Source organism: Thalassophryne amazonica, chromosome 14 (genome assembly GCF_902500255.1).
Source record: "Thalassophryne amazonica chromosome 14, fThaAma1.1, whole genome shotgun sequence".
Taxonomy (NCBI): Eukaryota; Metazoa; Chordata; class Actinopteri; order Batrachoidiformes; family Batrachoididae; genus Thalassophryne; species Thalassophryne amazonica.
This window is the reverse complement of record NC_047116.1, coordinates 45707190-45724474: the sequence shown is the minus strand read 5'-3', so window position 1 is coordinate 45724474 and position 17285 is coordinate 45707190. Positions and strand designations below refer to the sequence as shown.

Genomic DNA, 17285 nt, shown 5'->3' with positions numbered 1-17285 from the left:
CCATCTGGTAGCTAGCAGGTGCCTCTATCTCTGATGTAGGTTGTGGGAAAATTTTGTATGCCAAGTACAAGAAAAATTAGCTTGATTGTTCCCCACATTGGAAATCACCATGTGCTAAGTTTTGTGAGTTTGTGCCAAAGAACTTTGGAGATGTAGTCAAAACATTCAGACATAGGATTTACTGTGGTCTCAACTTTATTGATAATTTTTCTTCCAATGCTGATACTTTATTTGGGAACTGAATCCATCCTGATGAGACACAGGAAGAGAATGCAAGTGGAAAATGGGATTTACACTAAAATGCATGGCAAGAGAAATCATATACAACAGCTTGCAGGCTGTCTTTTCAACTGCTGAAGTAGATTTCACTGTTGAGCTTTTTACATTTACTTGTCAGAGTACTCTGAAAGAAAACCTGGTGACTGTTGACTATCCAAAGTGTAACTGCCCATTCTTGATGCATGACAAATGTGATCTCGGAGGCAAGAATAAAACTGTGTGTGTGCCACCTAAAGGTGACTTCAGTCATTATTTCTATTCTACTACATTATAAATTTAAAGGATAAAATAACTACTGTACACAACTTAACTTGCTGTCTTAAATTATAGATTCCAACCTTGAAAAGACCCAACAGTAGGGTAGCTGCTATACTTAATTTTTAAAGTACCATAATTCTTCACATTTATCTTTTTTTCCCTGAAAATTAACAAACCCATAAGAGACTCCTGAAACTCATTCATGCAAATCTGACACACTCTGTGGGCTTTCTCTGTAAGCTGCACTGAACCAAAAGTAGCAACAGCAGGTACCTACCATCATCTGCCAGCCCAACACTGAAGAATGATTGGTAAACAGAGATGTCCAGAGACATATTCAAAGATACCCTCCTCTAAATTCCAGTGGGGTTCTCCCCTGAGACCAATGAACACACACAAACACACACGAACAAACCAGTGCCTCAGAAAAATAGTGTTATTCCAGCACATGGCAGATGGAAGCTCTACTCCGCTCCATTTAGCTGAATGTTTTTTTACTGGGAAGAGACGGTGACAAGCACAGGGAGAGGAGTGTATATAAAAGAAATTTCTCCCTAGTTCACCCTGTCACATCAGATGGGCTATCTGTGGGAACACGGCTGTCAAGCTTCGCTGGTTAAAGATTTGGCGGTTAAAATGACTTGCCCTAAATCAGATGGAAACAGAGTTAAGCACGAAATATTGGAAAGATACACCGCCGGACAAAGTGGCACTGCTCAGATTTACCACAGGGGGAAAGTGCTGTGTGCGTTTGTTAGTGCGCATATGTGTGTGATTGAGTGGGTTTCTGCACTACCTGTGTGACAGCGGCACCAAGTCGTTTAGTCAGTTCAGCAATCTGTCTCTCTGCTGCCTCCACCTTCTCTTTCTCCTTATCCAGTTGCTCCATTTGCTTGTCGTAATCTATCTGCAAATGCTGCACACAACACAAATGCACACACAGACACAAGAGTCATTGGAAAAGCCAACTAAACAGTTCAGCGGAGGTGAACGTCATGGATTTTAAACAACAGCTGCATTTACATTTGACTATGGAACAAATCTAATTAGAAACAACAGATTGGTTTCTTCCCCAATGGGGACTCAATTGTAAAGCACAGTCACACCGCTGGGTGTGGCATCACCCTGTCCAAATAACATTCTTTCAGCATGGATATTGCACCTGACCTTGTAGCCTTCAGCAACGTGAATGATATCTTTCATGGAGCTGTTCAGTTTCTCCCTCTCTGCTTTCAGTGATTCTACTTCCTCCTTGAGGGTTGCAACCTGAAGGAAAAAAAAAAAAAAGAATGCAGAAATTATGGCTTATCTGATTACCGAGGGGAAAATGTAATTCTTGGATGAGCCTATAAATTATGACATTTTAACAGTTACCGCTTGTCCATACAGGACATATCCTTAATTTATACCTTCAATGTGACCACTAGAGTTCTGAAAACAATTTTTCATAAACAGAAAAAAGCTATTAATGATAATATCAGGGGAAAAAGGGAACGATCCTCATCTTTGAAAAACTTCATGCTTGCATTCACAAAAACAGTTTGCTCCAGTAGTTAAAATTTAACAAAAACAAAATACACATCAGACTCACCAACATGACAGAATTCAAATCAAGTAATTCTTTTCGCTCAAGTTAGCATTTTAACAGTCTGAATGTTAGAAACGTCCCTGTGTCTCTTTCTATACCTCTTTCTTACTGGCATCCATCTCCTTCTTTGCTTTGACAGCTACAGCTTTAATCTTGTTCATCTTCTCGTCCTTTTCTTTGCTTTCTTTTTCCAGAAGCGCTAGACAGAGCAAGAGTAAACAAGGTCTGACATCAAGCTCTAAAATAAATAATCTACAATTCATCACCTCTTCTAAATGGCAAACAAACCGCAAACCCCACATCACAACCAAGACATACATTTACATATGTGGCTCAGTGTTCATATAGCACTCTGGCTGATTAATACATGCTACTCAAAATATTATTTATTTAATCGATAAAATGTGCCAGTGATTGTTATACCAATTTTCTCTGTGAACTCTTTGGCTGCATTGTCCTCAGAGAGAGCAGACTGGGAAGTGGCTTCCTGACACAAAGAGACCAAAGGAGAGAGAGATAAAAACACAAATTACACCAATTTCCACCCTGAAGGGAAGAGAGACAGAGAGAGAAAAAAAAAAAGACCTTTCACAACTGCATTTTTGGTTGTGTAGAAAAACCTTAATTAATCATTTCTAAGGATGCTAGAAACCTAACTGGATTGTGACATTTTTCACCATGTAATCCAAATATACTGATGATATTTTTCTGACAATTGACCCTATTCTCACTTTAAAGTGACTAGAAGGGTAAACAAGCAAATACAAAGTTAAGTTTTCTAAAGCTGTAACCAGCAAATGATCAATATTTGGGAAAAGTTTGAATAACTTCAAAATCCAAAGTTGGTGTCGATACATTTTTCTGACAACTGACTATTTGACTAATCAAACACTGCATGAGTACATACAGTCGAAACCTAACTGGAGACACACTACCCAATTTACACTGCTGTCTTTAAACCGTAGCACAACACACAAAGCATTCAACAAGAATCAGTGGCATCAATGTGTTCCAAAAGTCAAAGCTCAACTTAGTCAACCACAAGAATACGTATGAGAATACTTAGCAGCCTGAGATAAGTTCACCACGAGCTACCAAATTCACATAACTACAAGACAAACATTTTTTTCAGAGAACAGCGTAAACCATCAGGAGGTCTACTCACCTGCAGAGCAGCTAATTCACTTCTCAACTGAGATATGATTGAGTCCTTCTCAGTCAGCTGTTGGCTGAACTCTCTTCTCTCAGTCTCTGCAATGTCCCCATCGCTCTTCAATCCCTCTCTCTCCTTCTCTTCAGTTCCTTCGATCAGCAAAGAAAGCTGAGCTTGTAATTGTTGGTTCTCAGCAATAATCTTCACATTGGCTATCTTCATATCCTCCAGATCTTTCTGCAGCCCTTCACTATCCCTCAACACCCCCTCCAGGTTGTCCTTCAAAATGTTCTTCTCCTTTTCAAGGTCCTTGATATGAGCCTGAAAATCTATTTGCACCTCCTCTAATCTCCTTTCTCCTTGAGCCTCTTCAAGACTGCTCCTCAGCAGCTTATTCTCTTTTTCCAGCTCATCTACACGTGCTTGAAGCTCTTCGGCCTCTTTAGTGGAGTTTCTGAGAACTTCAGATAGATTTTCTTCCAGAGATCTGATGGTGACCTGTGTCCGCTCTGCTTCCTCTGTCAGTGATTTGAGTTTTGCCTCCAGCTGATTCTTTTCAGACATCTCATGCTGCAGCTGAGCTGTCAGGGCTGCCAAATTAGATCCCAACAGTTCCTTCTCTTCTTGGCCTTGGGCTGTCCCACAAAATGCATCTTGCAGTTTGAGCTGGAGGTTGGAATTTTCAACTGAGAGATCTTTGATGGTCAACTCCAAAGAAGAAATAGTTTCCTTCATTTGTCCCAACTCTTCTTTGAGTTTGTCCTCTATCGTTTCTCTGAGCTCATTCAAACGTTGCACTTCATCCTCCTTTTCCCTTCTGAAACTATTCAATGCCATCTCTTTTTGTTCGCTCAGTAAATCTGCATTTTCTTTCTCTTCGTGCAGCCTCTGAATGTCTCTTTCTCTTTCTATGTTAAGCTTTTGCATTTCCTCTCCTTGAAGCTGAAACAATAACTTTAACTGGTCACGCTCTTCGGTTAAGGCGTTCAACATCTCTTTAAGCTCTTCAGTTACATTCTCCTTTACCTGCAGCTCCTTCTCTTCTGTTGCTTTGGTCAGCAAAGACACCTGAGCTTGTAATTGTTGGTTCTCAGTAACAAAGTCTTCATTGACTATCTTCATATCCTCCAGATCTTTCAGTAGCCCTTCAGATTTCCTCACTGACCCCTCAAGGTCATCTTTCAAGATATTCCTCTCCTTTTTCAGATCCTCAATATAAGCCTGGAGATCTATTTCAACATCCTCTAATCTCCCCTCTTGAGACTCTTTAAGACTGCTCCTCAACAGGAATCTCTCTTTTTCCAGCCCATCTACATGTGCTTGAAGCGCTGATGCCTCTTTAGTGGCATTTCTGAGAACATCAGACTGATTTTCCTCCAGAGTTCTGATAATGGCCTGTGCCTGCTCTGCTTCCTCTCTCACTGAAGCCAATGTTCCCTCGAGTCGATGCTTTTCAAACACCTCATGTGCCAGCTGAGATGCCAGGTCTTTCATTTTGGAGTCCGACAGTTCCTTTTCTTTATGGGCTTGGGATATCTCAGAAAATGCATCTTCCAGTTTGTGTTGGAGGTTGGCATTTTCTGTTGAGGGGTCTCTGATTGTCGCTTCTAATGATGAAACGGTTTCCTGCCTTCTTTCCAGCTCCTGTGTCAGCTTCTCCTCTAGTTTTTCTCTCTTCGTGTTTAGAAGTTGTAATTCATCCTCCTTCTCTTTTCTCAGACTATCCAATGCCATCTCTTTTTCTGCTTGAAGCAAATCTAAAGTATTTTCCTTCTCTTCCTGCAGCCGATGGATGTCTTTTTCTCTCTCTTCATCCAGTCTCCTAATTTCCTCTTTTTCAAGTGAAAAGTGGGATTGCATTTCGTTGCGCTCTTCAGTCAAGTTGTTGACCATCTCTTGTAGGTCTTGAATCATGCTCTCCTTCATCTGTAGCTCAGAAAGCACCTCCTCATTCTGCCTGGTGAGGCCCTCCAATGATTCCTTGAGCAAAGTTGTTTGTTCCTTCATGTCAGGCTGCAGGTTAATTTTCTGATCTTCCACTGTAAAAGCTTCCATTTTCACTTTCAAGTCTTGGATGTCCTCCATTAGACAGTTTTTCTCTTCTGTAACATCACTGAGCTTTGTCACTAGTCTGTCCCTCTCCTGGCTAACTTCTTCAATCTTAATTTGAAGTTCCAATAAAGTGTTATCTCCCTGTTCTTTCATGGCTTTGTACTGAAGGACAAAATCTTGTGTCTTCTGACCCAATTCTAACTCCAGACCTTGTAGTATGTCTCTCATGTGGTGGCACTCGGCAATGGCAGAGTCTCTCTCTTTGGTCAAAACCTCACAGCTCACCCTCAGCTCTTGGATCATCTGCTGCTGCTCATCTGGACAAAAGGAATTTTGGTCTGGAATATTAAAAAGTGGTGACAGCTCCTCTTTGGAATTACATGGGACAGCATTATGTCCATGCATGCATTCTTCCCTCTGCTGCTGACACACTTTTGTATCTTCCTGTTGGCCAGGGTCAACATTCAAGTCACTTACATTTGTGTCTGAGTGAGTGTTTATATTTTCCCGGTTCAGCTGCAGCTCGTTGATTTTGAACTCCAGCTCATCTCTCTCCATCTGAAACTCCTCCTTGGCCCTCTCGAGTTCTGCTTCTAGCTCACCCTTCACATTGCTGAGCAGGGTGAGTTCATCCTGTAGCATGGTGTTTTGAGCTCGAAGATCTTCCAAGACAACTTTCAGTCTACTTGTCTCTGTCTCGTCTCCAATGCTCTGGTTGGAGTCAGACTGAGGGCAGCGGGATAATTCCAACATTCTAGCAATGCCTGAACCACGAGCAGGTTCTTCATCTTCCTCTTGTACATCTTGCAGGTAGCTGTCTGAGAAAAATTAAGTAAATAAGGTGAACAAGTCCGTTTGATCTTCTTTTAATGTTTAAATGAATGGGTATATAAACAAAATGTTTAATTTGGTCAGTGACCAAATTAAAAATCCATAACCAGTTTGCTACTAACAAATTACATTTGTTTCAGCCTATGTCCACGCTGAGCGTGGATGAATCTTGCTCTATGATTTTGCACTGTGTGTGAATTTGACACTGGTAAGAATAACAAGGTGGACATCCACAGGTTATAACTTCAACTGGAGAAAATGCCTACAACATAAAGTAACTGTTCTACAAAATAACAGATACAATTTAAGTTTGAATTTCAGTTTTTAAGTGAAGTGTTTTTGTACCTTTGAGTGCAAGCTGCTCAGTCAACTCTTCGTGGAGAAATAGGAGACGCTCCCTCTCGATCTCAAAGTCCTCCTCCAGAGCCCTCACTTCCTCCTCATGCTGTAGGCTTTTCTGAGCAAGCTCTTCTCTCAGGTTTTCCACTTCCTGTTGGGCCTTTGTTAACTCCTGCTGGTGACTTTCATGCAGTTCAGTTATCTCCTGGGACTTTTGAACTTGGATGGCTTCAAGTTCAGCCCGAAGGCTTTCCAGCTCAACTTCCAAGGAACGTTTGACTTCTTCTAAACTGTCTTTGACACTTGCATGATCAGCGAGGACTTTCCTCTCACATTCATTCTCTTTCTGCCTGTCACTTTCTTCACGCTCTTTCAAAAGGTTCTGAAAAAATGCGACTTCTTCTTGGTGTTTATTGTTGGATTCCTCGATGCTGCTCTCTAGATAATTAATCCTCTTCTGGTGTTCGTCTATCGAACGGTCAAGTGCATCTTGCAGTATTGCGAGCTCATCCTGATAAAAAAAGATAAAACATTTATGTGTGTGTGTGTGTGTGTATAAATATTGTGGTAATCTAGTTTCATTAAAATATGCATTTACTTATCAATGTTACTTAATGAAACACCCAAAAGTGGAATCTGTTAATCAGAATTACATGAAAAATACATGCACCTCATGTTACCTTGGCTTGTTGCTTTGTCCTCTCCAGGTCTTTACGAGACAAAGCAAGGCTTTGCTGACTTTCTGCCTTCTCCAACAGTAAAGCATCCATCCTCTCTGTCAACTCCTATTACAAGCACATACCCAAACAATTCATGTGATACGGTACACTAGGAAAGGAAAACCTGAATGAGTGGTGACATTCACTCAGACACACCACACAGGTGGATTATACGGTGCAATCAAGCAGTAAACAACCAATCGTGCTCTGTGACATGCGCAAAAATGCATAGCAGGCCCATCTGTTTTTGGATATACTGGTATTGGATATTTGTTTGAAAGCATAATGTTCCATCTGTCCAGCAGAGTTCCTGAGACTTGTAGAATCAATGCCAAGGAGCACTGAAGTGGCCCAACATCTTACTAAAACACTATGTTGGGTTTTCCTTTAATCTACCACCCATCTGTATATAGAATGTTGTTGTTTGTCTTATGGAGAACGTAGGAGCCAAACAATGCTCCTAGATTACTTAAAATGCAAGAGATAAATGTTACAACAATAACAGGGATTAAAGGAAATAAAAAGAAATCTGCCTGAAAATTTTTTTCACAGCCAAAAAAAATTTTCAGGCAGATTTCCCCCCCATTGAGTGGCATCACACTTATCCTACTCAATTTACTGCTAAATGTGCATTGTATTTTTATTTTGCACATTTTCACCTTTTCTTTGCCTTTAACCAAAATTCATATCACAACCTACACATTTGTTTGATAATATAACTAACCACAAGAGCCATAATTAATCGTTTTCATATTTTTTGGCTTCCCTCATCCTAACTGACCTGTGGAATGCATGACCTGATTGAGAGGTCAGAAGGTTTTATGAACCTATTTTATGTCATGCCATCCTCAGAAAGCAATTTTAGGTATATTTTGGGACAAAAAAACGTTTGTGTTTGTTGTTATGCATCGTGGGTCTGTAGCTGTGTTTTTAGTTTAACCACAGCGACAACACTCACATAGACACTCAGAGCAGACTTTGAAAGAAAGAACAGTTTAAAAATATGTCTACAAAACCCTGTTGTTTGCTCACTGTGTCACTCGTCGCCGCGATGTGAGACACTCAAACAGTGCCACCCTCCCCCCCATCCAGAGTGCAAACAAGACACAGAGGAACAGAGACAAGAACTCCCTGCAAGGAGGAATAAACAACAACAACAAAAAACAAAAACAGAGACATTATTCTAAAAAAATAATTTTTGAATGCTTTGAAAGCGATAAATTTTATCTTGCGTCCAGCCTTGATTTTTCGTCAGGACAGTGCCAGCGCAAAACCTGCCTTTTGGGAGCCCAACTGACGGAATTATGTCATAGTGACAGAGAACGTTAATCCCTGCAATAAATAATTCAAGTGATTAATTAAAGATGGCTTATTCATTTTGGATTTGTTCACTAAAATTAAGTCAACTGAAGCAAAAATTATAATGTACAACTATGCAAGAATATTTGAGGTACTTAAAGTAGCAGGGAAAGAAGGTATACTAGATATTACATACCTGGACCAATATAGAATCAGCTGAACTGCTGTTATTCTGTTTGGATTGCTGTTTCAGGGATTCAACTTCTTTCTCCAAATCTGAGAAATGGGGGGACAACATAGCTTTTAAAAGTAGAAGTACAGGCCCACATAGCCTCAAAACCAAACTTAATTCTTAATTCATTACCTGCACATCTGCCCTTCATTTTCTGCATGGCAGCCATCTGCTTCTTGGCAAACTTGATGAGGTCATCTTTGGGCAACGTGTCCAGCTAAGAGTTCAGTTGGGGGAAAAAGTACAAGATTACAGCTGGATTTTTAAGCAACTGTACTTTAAACATAAATGAGTGGTTATAGTACCTTTGACTTCGGTGCACCTGCTGCTGGTGATGTCACAGACTCCACACTGCTACTACCAGGATCCTGTTGCAGCGAAAAGAAGAAAATGACAAGGGTATTCGGATCACAGACCCTTGGACCTGCAAATCACTTCCCATTGCAGACAAAATGCTGAGTATTCCTATTTTGAACACCACAACAGCATAGTTAGCAAGACATCTCTGGAAACAAGGATTTCTGCTCAACAGGACTGCAACTTACAATAACAGTCAGTTTTTTAATAAGGCCCATTTTGTATGAGTGTTAAGATTACAACCCCAATTCCAACGAAGTTGGGAAGTTGTGTGAAATGTAAATAAAAACAGAATATAATGATTTGCAAATCCTCTTCAACCTATATTCAACTGAATACACAACAAAGACAAGATATTTAATGTTCAACTGATAGGCATTTTTGTTTTTGTGCAAATATTTGCTCATTTTGAAATAGATGCCTGCAACATGTTTCAAAAAAGCTGAGACAGGGGCAACAAAAGACTGGGAAAGTTGAAGAATGCTTAAAGAACACCTGCTTGGAACATTCCACAGGTGAACAGGTTAATGGGAAACAGGCCAGTGTCATGATTGGGTATAAATGGAACATCCCCAAAAGGCTCAGCCGTGTTCACAAGCAAAGATGGGGCGAGGATCACCACTTTGTGAACAACTGCATGAAAAAAAATAGTCCAACAGTTTAAGAACAATATTTCTCAATGTTCAACTGCAAGGAATTTAGGGATTCCATCATCTACAGTCCATAATATAATCAGAAGACTCAGATAATATGGAGAACTTTCTACACGTAAGCGGCAAGGCCGAAAACTATCATTGAATGCCCGTGACCTTCGATCCCTCAGGCAGCACTGCATTAAAAACTGATATCATTGTGTAAAGGATCTTACCGTGTGGGCTCAGAAACACTTCAGAAAACCACTGTCAGTTAACACAGTTCGTTGCTACATCCACAAGTGCAAAACTCTACCATGCATATTGAAAGCCACACATCAACAACATCGAGAAACACCGCCGCCTTCTCTGGGCCCGAGCTCATTTGAAATGGACAGAAGCAAAGTGGAAAAGTGTGCTATGGTCTGATGAGTCCATATTTCAAATTGTTTTTGGAAATCATGGATGTCGTGTCCTCCGGACAAAAGAGGAAAAAAACCATCCAGATGCCAGAATATGTGATGGTAAGGGGGTGTGTTAGTGCCCATGGCATGGGCAACTTACACATCTGTGATGGTACCATCAATGCTGAAAGGTGCAAACAGGTTTTGAAGCAACACATGCTGCCATCCAAGCAATGTCTTTTTCAGGGACGTCCCTGCTTATTTGAGCAAGACAATGCCAAGCCACCTTCTGCACGTGTTTACAACAGCGTGGCTTCGTAGTAAAAGAGTGCGGGTACTAGACTGGTCTGCCTGCGGTCCAGACTTGTCGCCCATTGAAAATGTATCAGTTTGAACATTAAATATCTTGTCTTTGTGGTGTATTCAATTGAATATAGGTTGAAGAGGATTTGCAGCTCCAACAGGAAGCACTCATGCAAGCTGTAAGAGCTTTTTAATGTCCAAAGAAGATTATGAAACATCGGTGTCACAAATTACCCACTGAATGAAAATGCAACTTTTTGTTTACTGAACAGAACTTTCCCTCTACTGCACGCTATATATACAAACTTAAACAAAGGTGGCAATTTTAATACCCCAAATCATTTTCATTTCATTTTCATTTATTTATTTAAAAGGGACAACACATATTAATGAACACATAAAGTGTAAATATGTCAGATTATAGCCATGGGCTAATTTCCATCTGTAGTCCCTGAAAGACTATAAGAATTAAACAATTTACAGTAAAAACACACAAACATCACAGGAGCTTACAATACAACAGACTACATTACATACTAACATTACTAACTACTACAACACGACACAGACTAGACAAAAGACAGGAAACAAAAGGACACTGACATGATCTGAGCATGAAGGTTAGCTTACACAAATTCAGTCAAAGGAGGACACACAGTTAAAAACAACAACAAAAAACTATATGTACAATTCAATTAGAATAAGTTAATTAAAACTGCAAGTCTATTTTCATACATTTATATATTTTAAAAACCATAACTTTAAAAACAATAATTTATAAAGTGCTGTAGTGCATTGCACATTCCCTACAGTTCTTCTTAATTTCTACAATTGAGTTCATAATGCTCACATTTTTTATTTGATTTGAGCCACTCCTTTAAGTGACTTTTGAAGGCTTTAAAGCTTGGAGCCTCTCTCACTGTAGTTGGCAAAGCGTTCCATTGGGCACTGCCTTTGTAGGACAGAACATTTTGTGCAAATCAAGCCATTCCATATGTAATCAAAGCACTAGCATTTGACAAGGGGCTTGCCATCATGTCACATAATTTCTAATCACGCTAGTACAAGATTCCTAGAGCAGATTGTAGACTAACTTCAAGATTAGAATTAGTATATTTTTTAAAAAAAGAACTCAAAACAATTAATTGATTATCAAAATAGTTGTCAATGAATTTCATAGCTAATTAATCACTGATTATTCATTGCAGCTGTAATCACTTTTTAGATACACCTGGAACTATATGTATTTGGACAGTCAATTTCTGTACTGTACTCCATCACAGTAAAGGGAAAATTAAACAAGATGCGCTTTTAGTGTAGACTTTCAGTTTTAATTCAAGAGGTTTAACAAAACAATATCATTCACAATTTAGGAATTACAGCCATTTTATACACAGTCCCTCCATTTTCAGAGTTCTGAGTTATATGACTAATAAGGATTTCTGTGAATCCAAGTAACCACCTTATAGTTTTCTTTACATAAGTAAGAGGAAGGATAGCTGAACATTTCTAAGTCATTTAACATGTGGGTCATATCTAGAAACAACTCAAAAGTCTATGTTTAATGTTTCCTGTTTCAGGTATAGAAATGCCATTCACTGGAAAAGAAAAGGCATTTTGTGGATACGCTCAAACACAGTCGAATAAGGACATGGATATGGCACAAAAAGTTCAAAGAGGAAGGCTGTCTGTGCAGGGCAAAATGATCTGGATCACCAATTGCGGAAGAGATACTGGAGCAGGTTCAGGAAACATTTTTGTGAAGACCCAGAAAGTCCATAAGAAGAGAAAGGGTGGAAACCCACATTCCTCCAACACCAACAACTGACATGTGCTGTATCACATGCGGTGCGCAAACTGGAAACTTGTGAAATTGTTCATGAAATCCACATATCTTTGAATTTCTCATTCAAATTTTGATGAATAAATCTTATTTTGCTCAACATTAAGTCTGTTCAGTTTCATTTACCTAGACTATGTAGTTACTCAGATATTTGCATCTCATGATATCAAATTATTTTGAAACACCCTGTACTTTATTTACATCAATCTTGAAGAAATACAAATAGTATGATAAGTAGCATGATAATTTTATCTGAATGAGGTGGTTCTGAAAAACTGATTGTCTGTGCAATAAGGACAGTAGTGAGGGAAACTACCAAGACACCAATAACTAGAGCACCGTGCTCCTTGAGCACAAACCTCTGCCAACACTAATTTCCAATTCCACAAATTTTTACCTTGGAAAAAAAATTTCAAGGTCAAAGTCCTGTTAAAAGTGGCTTTTCATAACCTAAAATATAATATAAAATATAGATGATACAGGCTTTTCAATGTTAAAAAACAAATATCTGCTAAATCCACAATACAGATCAAACAGTCAATTCATTGAGAGTGCCAGTTTGCAACGCATTGTCACAAATGAGAGTGACTGAGGCACTTTTGATTGAGATATAATGCAAAATGTACATCAAATGGCCTTTTCAATATTAAATTCAAATGTCTATAAAATCTGTAATACAGATCACGTCCAGATCAAACTTTGTCAGTTGATAAAGGACACCATCCGACATAAGGCTGTCAAATATGAAAGAAATTTGATCTTGTTTGAGAGTTATGAATTTTTGAAAATTTGTTCAGTGTTAGATAGGGATTTTTCATATTTTCCAAGTTTTTTCCTGACTTTGACCTATGACCTGTTTAACCTATGACTTTGAAAATTGAATCAGTTTTTGCCTATTGGAATATGAATCCTCAGAAAAAGTTCATAATGTTATATGAATTGTGGGCTACAGGCTATTCACAAACAGACAAACAGGAGCGAAAACGTAACCTCCTCCAACTTCATTGGTGGAATTAATATCCTGAAGGAGTTACAGGCTTTTGTGCACGTGAATAATGACTTTTCACAATGCATCTTTTGTCAGTTGCATCACTAGTCAGAGGACTGTAATACAGGAAAACAAATCTCGTGTCTCTTGCTAGAGGTGGGTGATACCGGGAATTTTGGTATTGATCCGATACCAAGTAATTACAGGCCCAGTATTGCCGATATCGATACCGATACGTTTTCATATATCAAAAGGATCCAAAAGACCTAGGACAGAATTTTGCCAAACATTGTACGTGACAACAAAATACTTTATCACAATCAACATTTTTGTTTAAAAAACATCACTCAACACAACTTAAAACAAAATCTCCTGAGGTAGAGGGCTGACAAACCACAATACAAGGGTGCGCTGCTCCGTGTTGTGTGACAGCGCAGCGCTGCTCTTACAGAGAGAGTAGACTTTGATGAATCTGCATGCACAGCAGTCAGTGCGTGTGGGAGAGAAAAAAGGAGTATCAATCTTTTTACGAGGAACGTTCAATATCAATACCAGTGTTGGTATCGATATTATCAATGTTAGGATCGATCCGCCCACCTCTATCTCCTGGCAAACTGTAGAAGAATTTTCATGAGTTATTCCTGCATCACTCAACCAAGAAATTGTTTAATGATTACTACTTAAAATTCCAGCTTTGAAAATTGTGCCTGAGTGTCTACATTTACTTACACAGAATGGATAAAGAAAACAGGGTAACTAATTATGATAGCTGAGTTATTTTTGGGAAATTATACGGTTTTGATTCTTGCACGGGTTGATCATGTTTTCACAAATGAAGTTTGGCATAAATAATGAATACACGTCGTTGTGCTACTGCCTCTTCCAACAAACTGTACACATATCACATTACAAAGAAAAAAGAAAGGACAAAGTAGTGCGTAAGCACTTTTATAACCAATGCACAACATATATCTAAATTATAGATGCAACACTCAGTGCCAAGTTTTAGCATAGCGGCTAATGCTAATTTTTCAACATTATTTACCTCCATTTCAGACGGTTAGCCTTCTTCTCGGTGGTCTGACAACTGTGCGGCGATACCCAGCAAGTTAAAACGGACAAGATCAACGCAAACACAGATACTTTGAGATTATTGGGTTTAAAATGAAAGCATTTCAATTGTTTTGGGATATCAAGCTGAAGAAGCACCTTACTTCCGCATTCGTCAATCGCACAACGTCACACAATATACAGGATGTGGAAAGGCGCTGTTCAGGATGTATTTATTTATTGTGCATGTGGAGAGTTTGGTATCTGTTTAAAATTTCATGTACATACAGCTTCTTTTTTTTTTTTACAGATCACTGGACTGCTGATGTCCGATTGTTATGGATGTGAATGAATGGAAAAAGATTTTTTTAAGATTATGTTTTTGCAAAATAAGATATATAGGTTTGGACTGGAATTATTTTGGCAATAAAAGCACACACACATTTTTTTTATTTATTTATGTATTTATTTATTTTTGAAGTTGAACAGTCTGGTGGTTCACAACTAATTTGACAGTGAAATGTTTTATAAGTTATCTCTGCTACGGGACTTCAACGCACACATGACCAATGACAGAGACACTTGGAGAGGTGTGATTGGGAGGAATGGCCTCCCTAATCTAAACCCGAGCGGTCGTTTGTTACTGGACTTCGGTGCTAGTCATGAACTGTCCATAACGAACACCATGTTCAAACAGAAGGATGCTCATAAGTGTACATGGTACCAGAGCACCCTAGGCTGAAGGTCGATGATCAATTTTGTGATTATATCATCTGATCTGAGGCCGCATGTTCTGGACACTCGGGTGAAGAGACCCAGTGTAGAGTTGTCAGCTGATCACCATCTGATGGTGAGTTGGATCAGAGGATGGGGAGGACTTTGGACAGACATGGTAAGCCCAAACGGATAGTGCGGATGAAGTGGGAATGTCTGGAGGAGCCCACTGTCCGACAGGTCTTCTACTCACACCCTGGCGGAGCTTTTATAGCATCCCTGTGGAGCTTGGGGCATTGAACCAGAATGGGCAATGTTCAAAGCTTCCATTGCTGAAGCAGCAGCAGGGAGCTGTGGCCTGAAGGTCTTAGGTGCCTCAAGGGGCAGCAACCCTAGACACCGGTGGTCAGAGAAGCCGTTCGACTGAAGAAGGAGTCTTTGTTATCTCGGAGGACTCTGGAGGCAGTTGGAATGCACTGACAGGCACAAATGGTGGCAGCCTCTGTTGTGGGGAGGCAAAGCAGTGGGTGTGTGAGGAGTTTAGACAAACCATGGAGAAGGACTTTCAATCAGCACCAAGGTGCTTCTGGTGGACCGTGCTCAGGAGAGAAAAACTGGAACCATCCAACCTGTCTACAGTATGGATGGGACTCTGTTGACCTCATCTGAGGATGTAATCTGGCACTGGAAGGGACACTTTGAGGAACTCCTGCATCAACCTGGAGCACCCTCTAAAGTAGGGGCAGAGCTGGAAGCTAATGGGGGATTATCACCAATTTTCCCGGTGGAAGTCACTGAGGTAGTCAAACAACTCCACAGTGGCAAAGCTCTTGATGAGATCTATCCAGAAATGCTGAAGGCTCTGGCTCTGTCTTGGATGAGACATCTCTTCAACATTGCATTGAGGTTTGGGACAGTGCCTAAGGAGTAGCAAACTGGGGTGGTGGTCCCCATATTTAAAAAAAATGGGACCAGAGAGTGTGTGCCAATTATAGTGGCATTACACTACTCAGCCTCCCTGGTAAAGTCTACTCCTGGGTGGTGGAAAAGAGGGTTCAGCCGATAGTCGAACCTCTGATTGAAGAGGAACAATGCACGTTACGTCCTGGCCGTGCAACCACCAATCAGCTTTTCACTGTCACAAGGATTCATGATGTTTTTTGTCCATATTTTAATGTTCAATGGACAGATTTAAAAATAAAATGGGCTTAAGAGGTCATATTGTGACAAATCACCATACTTTCAACTTTGCTTTTTTTCAAATTTTATGCTCCCAGTTTTGATCATTGAAATGTGGAGACACAAAGTCATCCATAAATAATATTTCACTATAATATTTAATATTATTGTGAAATGTATTCGTTGCGACTGTTGTTTGTGTCCATTCATTTACGTCATTCCAATAATACCCAAGATATTATTAATAAATGCAGAATATGGGTTTCATTTTGAGACTCATGTGTTAGCAATTATAATATACAACTTGACTTTCCTCTCAGACGAAATAACAGTTCATGGGTAAACATGGTTTTGCAAGTGTTAACTGCAACAGATAGCCAGTCTCATGGCACTCCGTGATGGCATTAAGAAAAGTCAATTAATCTGTGGGTTTGTAATATCATCACAAAAATGGGGCTTTTTGTGACGGGGGCATGAAATATGGGGTGATGCTGTGGTGGGGGGTGGGGGGGGGCTGGGGGAGTTATGATTGAGGTTATGGGAAGGGAGACACTTACGTTATGGTTATGGTTTGAGTCAGGAAATGGGAGGATTATAAATAGTGAAATAATAATAATAAAAAAACGCATCACAATAAGCGCCCAATTTTCGTGATTGTGGCAGGAAACAAAGCAAATGACTTTCCAGATTGAATTGAAAAAAATAATTCAGATATTTTCAGCTACGGTTACTACGTTTACTGCTCAATACTGACAATTTTCTCCTGTTTTCTCACGTTACAGACAGTGACTCTATTCAACTACTAATGCGCAGTTACACTCTCTTGTCTTCTCCCAGCAGTATTTTGATCAAAATTTGGTGGCTTTCTGTTCAGTCTGATTGATTGCACAACCAGTGTAACACAAGCACATTGATCAAACTGCATGCATACATGCACATTTCATCAGTGTCAGACAACATTATAAGTTGAACAGCCAACATTGCTCGCGGCAGTACAGTGATGCTTATTGCTATATATACTGTTCAAATTGTGTAAATATTAGGGGAAAAAACTGTTGTTTTTAA

General features: G+C 39.6%; 1 protein-coding gene across 2 annotated transcripts in view; it reads right to left on the bottom strand.

Annotated features, from left to right (window-relative positions):
• The window catches only part of LOC117524090 (GRIP and coiled-coil domain-containing protein 2), a 51423-nt gene extending 36919 nt beyond the window's left edge, over positions 1 to 14504 (bottom strand). Inside the window, exons 1-12 of one of the 2 annotated variants that reach the window (XM_034185821.1) lie at positions 14323 to 14504; positions 9056 to 9118; positions 8883 to 8967; positions 8715 to 8794; positions 7181 to 7285; positions 6507 to 7011; positions 5018 to 6148; positions 3291 to 4969; positions 2549 to 2612; positions 2224 to 2324; positions 1705 to 1803; positions 1334 to 1453 (exon numbers count right to left, since the gene is read on the bottom strand). In XM_034185821.1, coding sequence (XP_034041712.1) covers positions 1334 to 1453; positions 1705 to 1803; positions 2224 to 2324; positions 2549 to 2612; positions 3291 to 4969; positions 5018 to 6148; positions 6507 to 7011; positions 7181 to 7285; positions 8715 to 8794; positions 8883 to 8967; positions 9056 to 9118; positions 14323 to 14328 — 4038 coding nt within the window. In that variant the 5' untranslated portion in view covers positions 14329 to 14504. Of the gene's footprint in view, positions 1 to 1333; positions 1454 to 1704; positions 1804 to 2223; positions 2325 to 2548; positions 2613 to 3290; positions 6149 to 6506; positions 7012 to 7180; positions 7286 to 8714; positions 8795 to 8882; positions 8968 to 9055; positions 9119 to 14322 lie in introns of both variants that reach the window. The other variant, XM_034185820.1, reaches the window with a different exon arrangement.
• Between the last annotated feature and the right edge of the window lie 2781 nt (positions 14505 to 17285).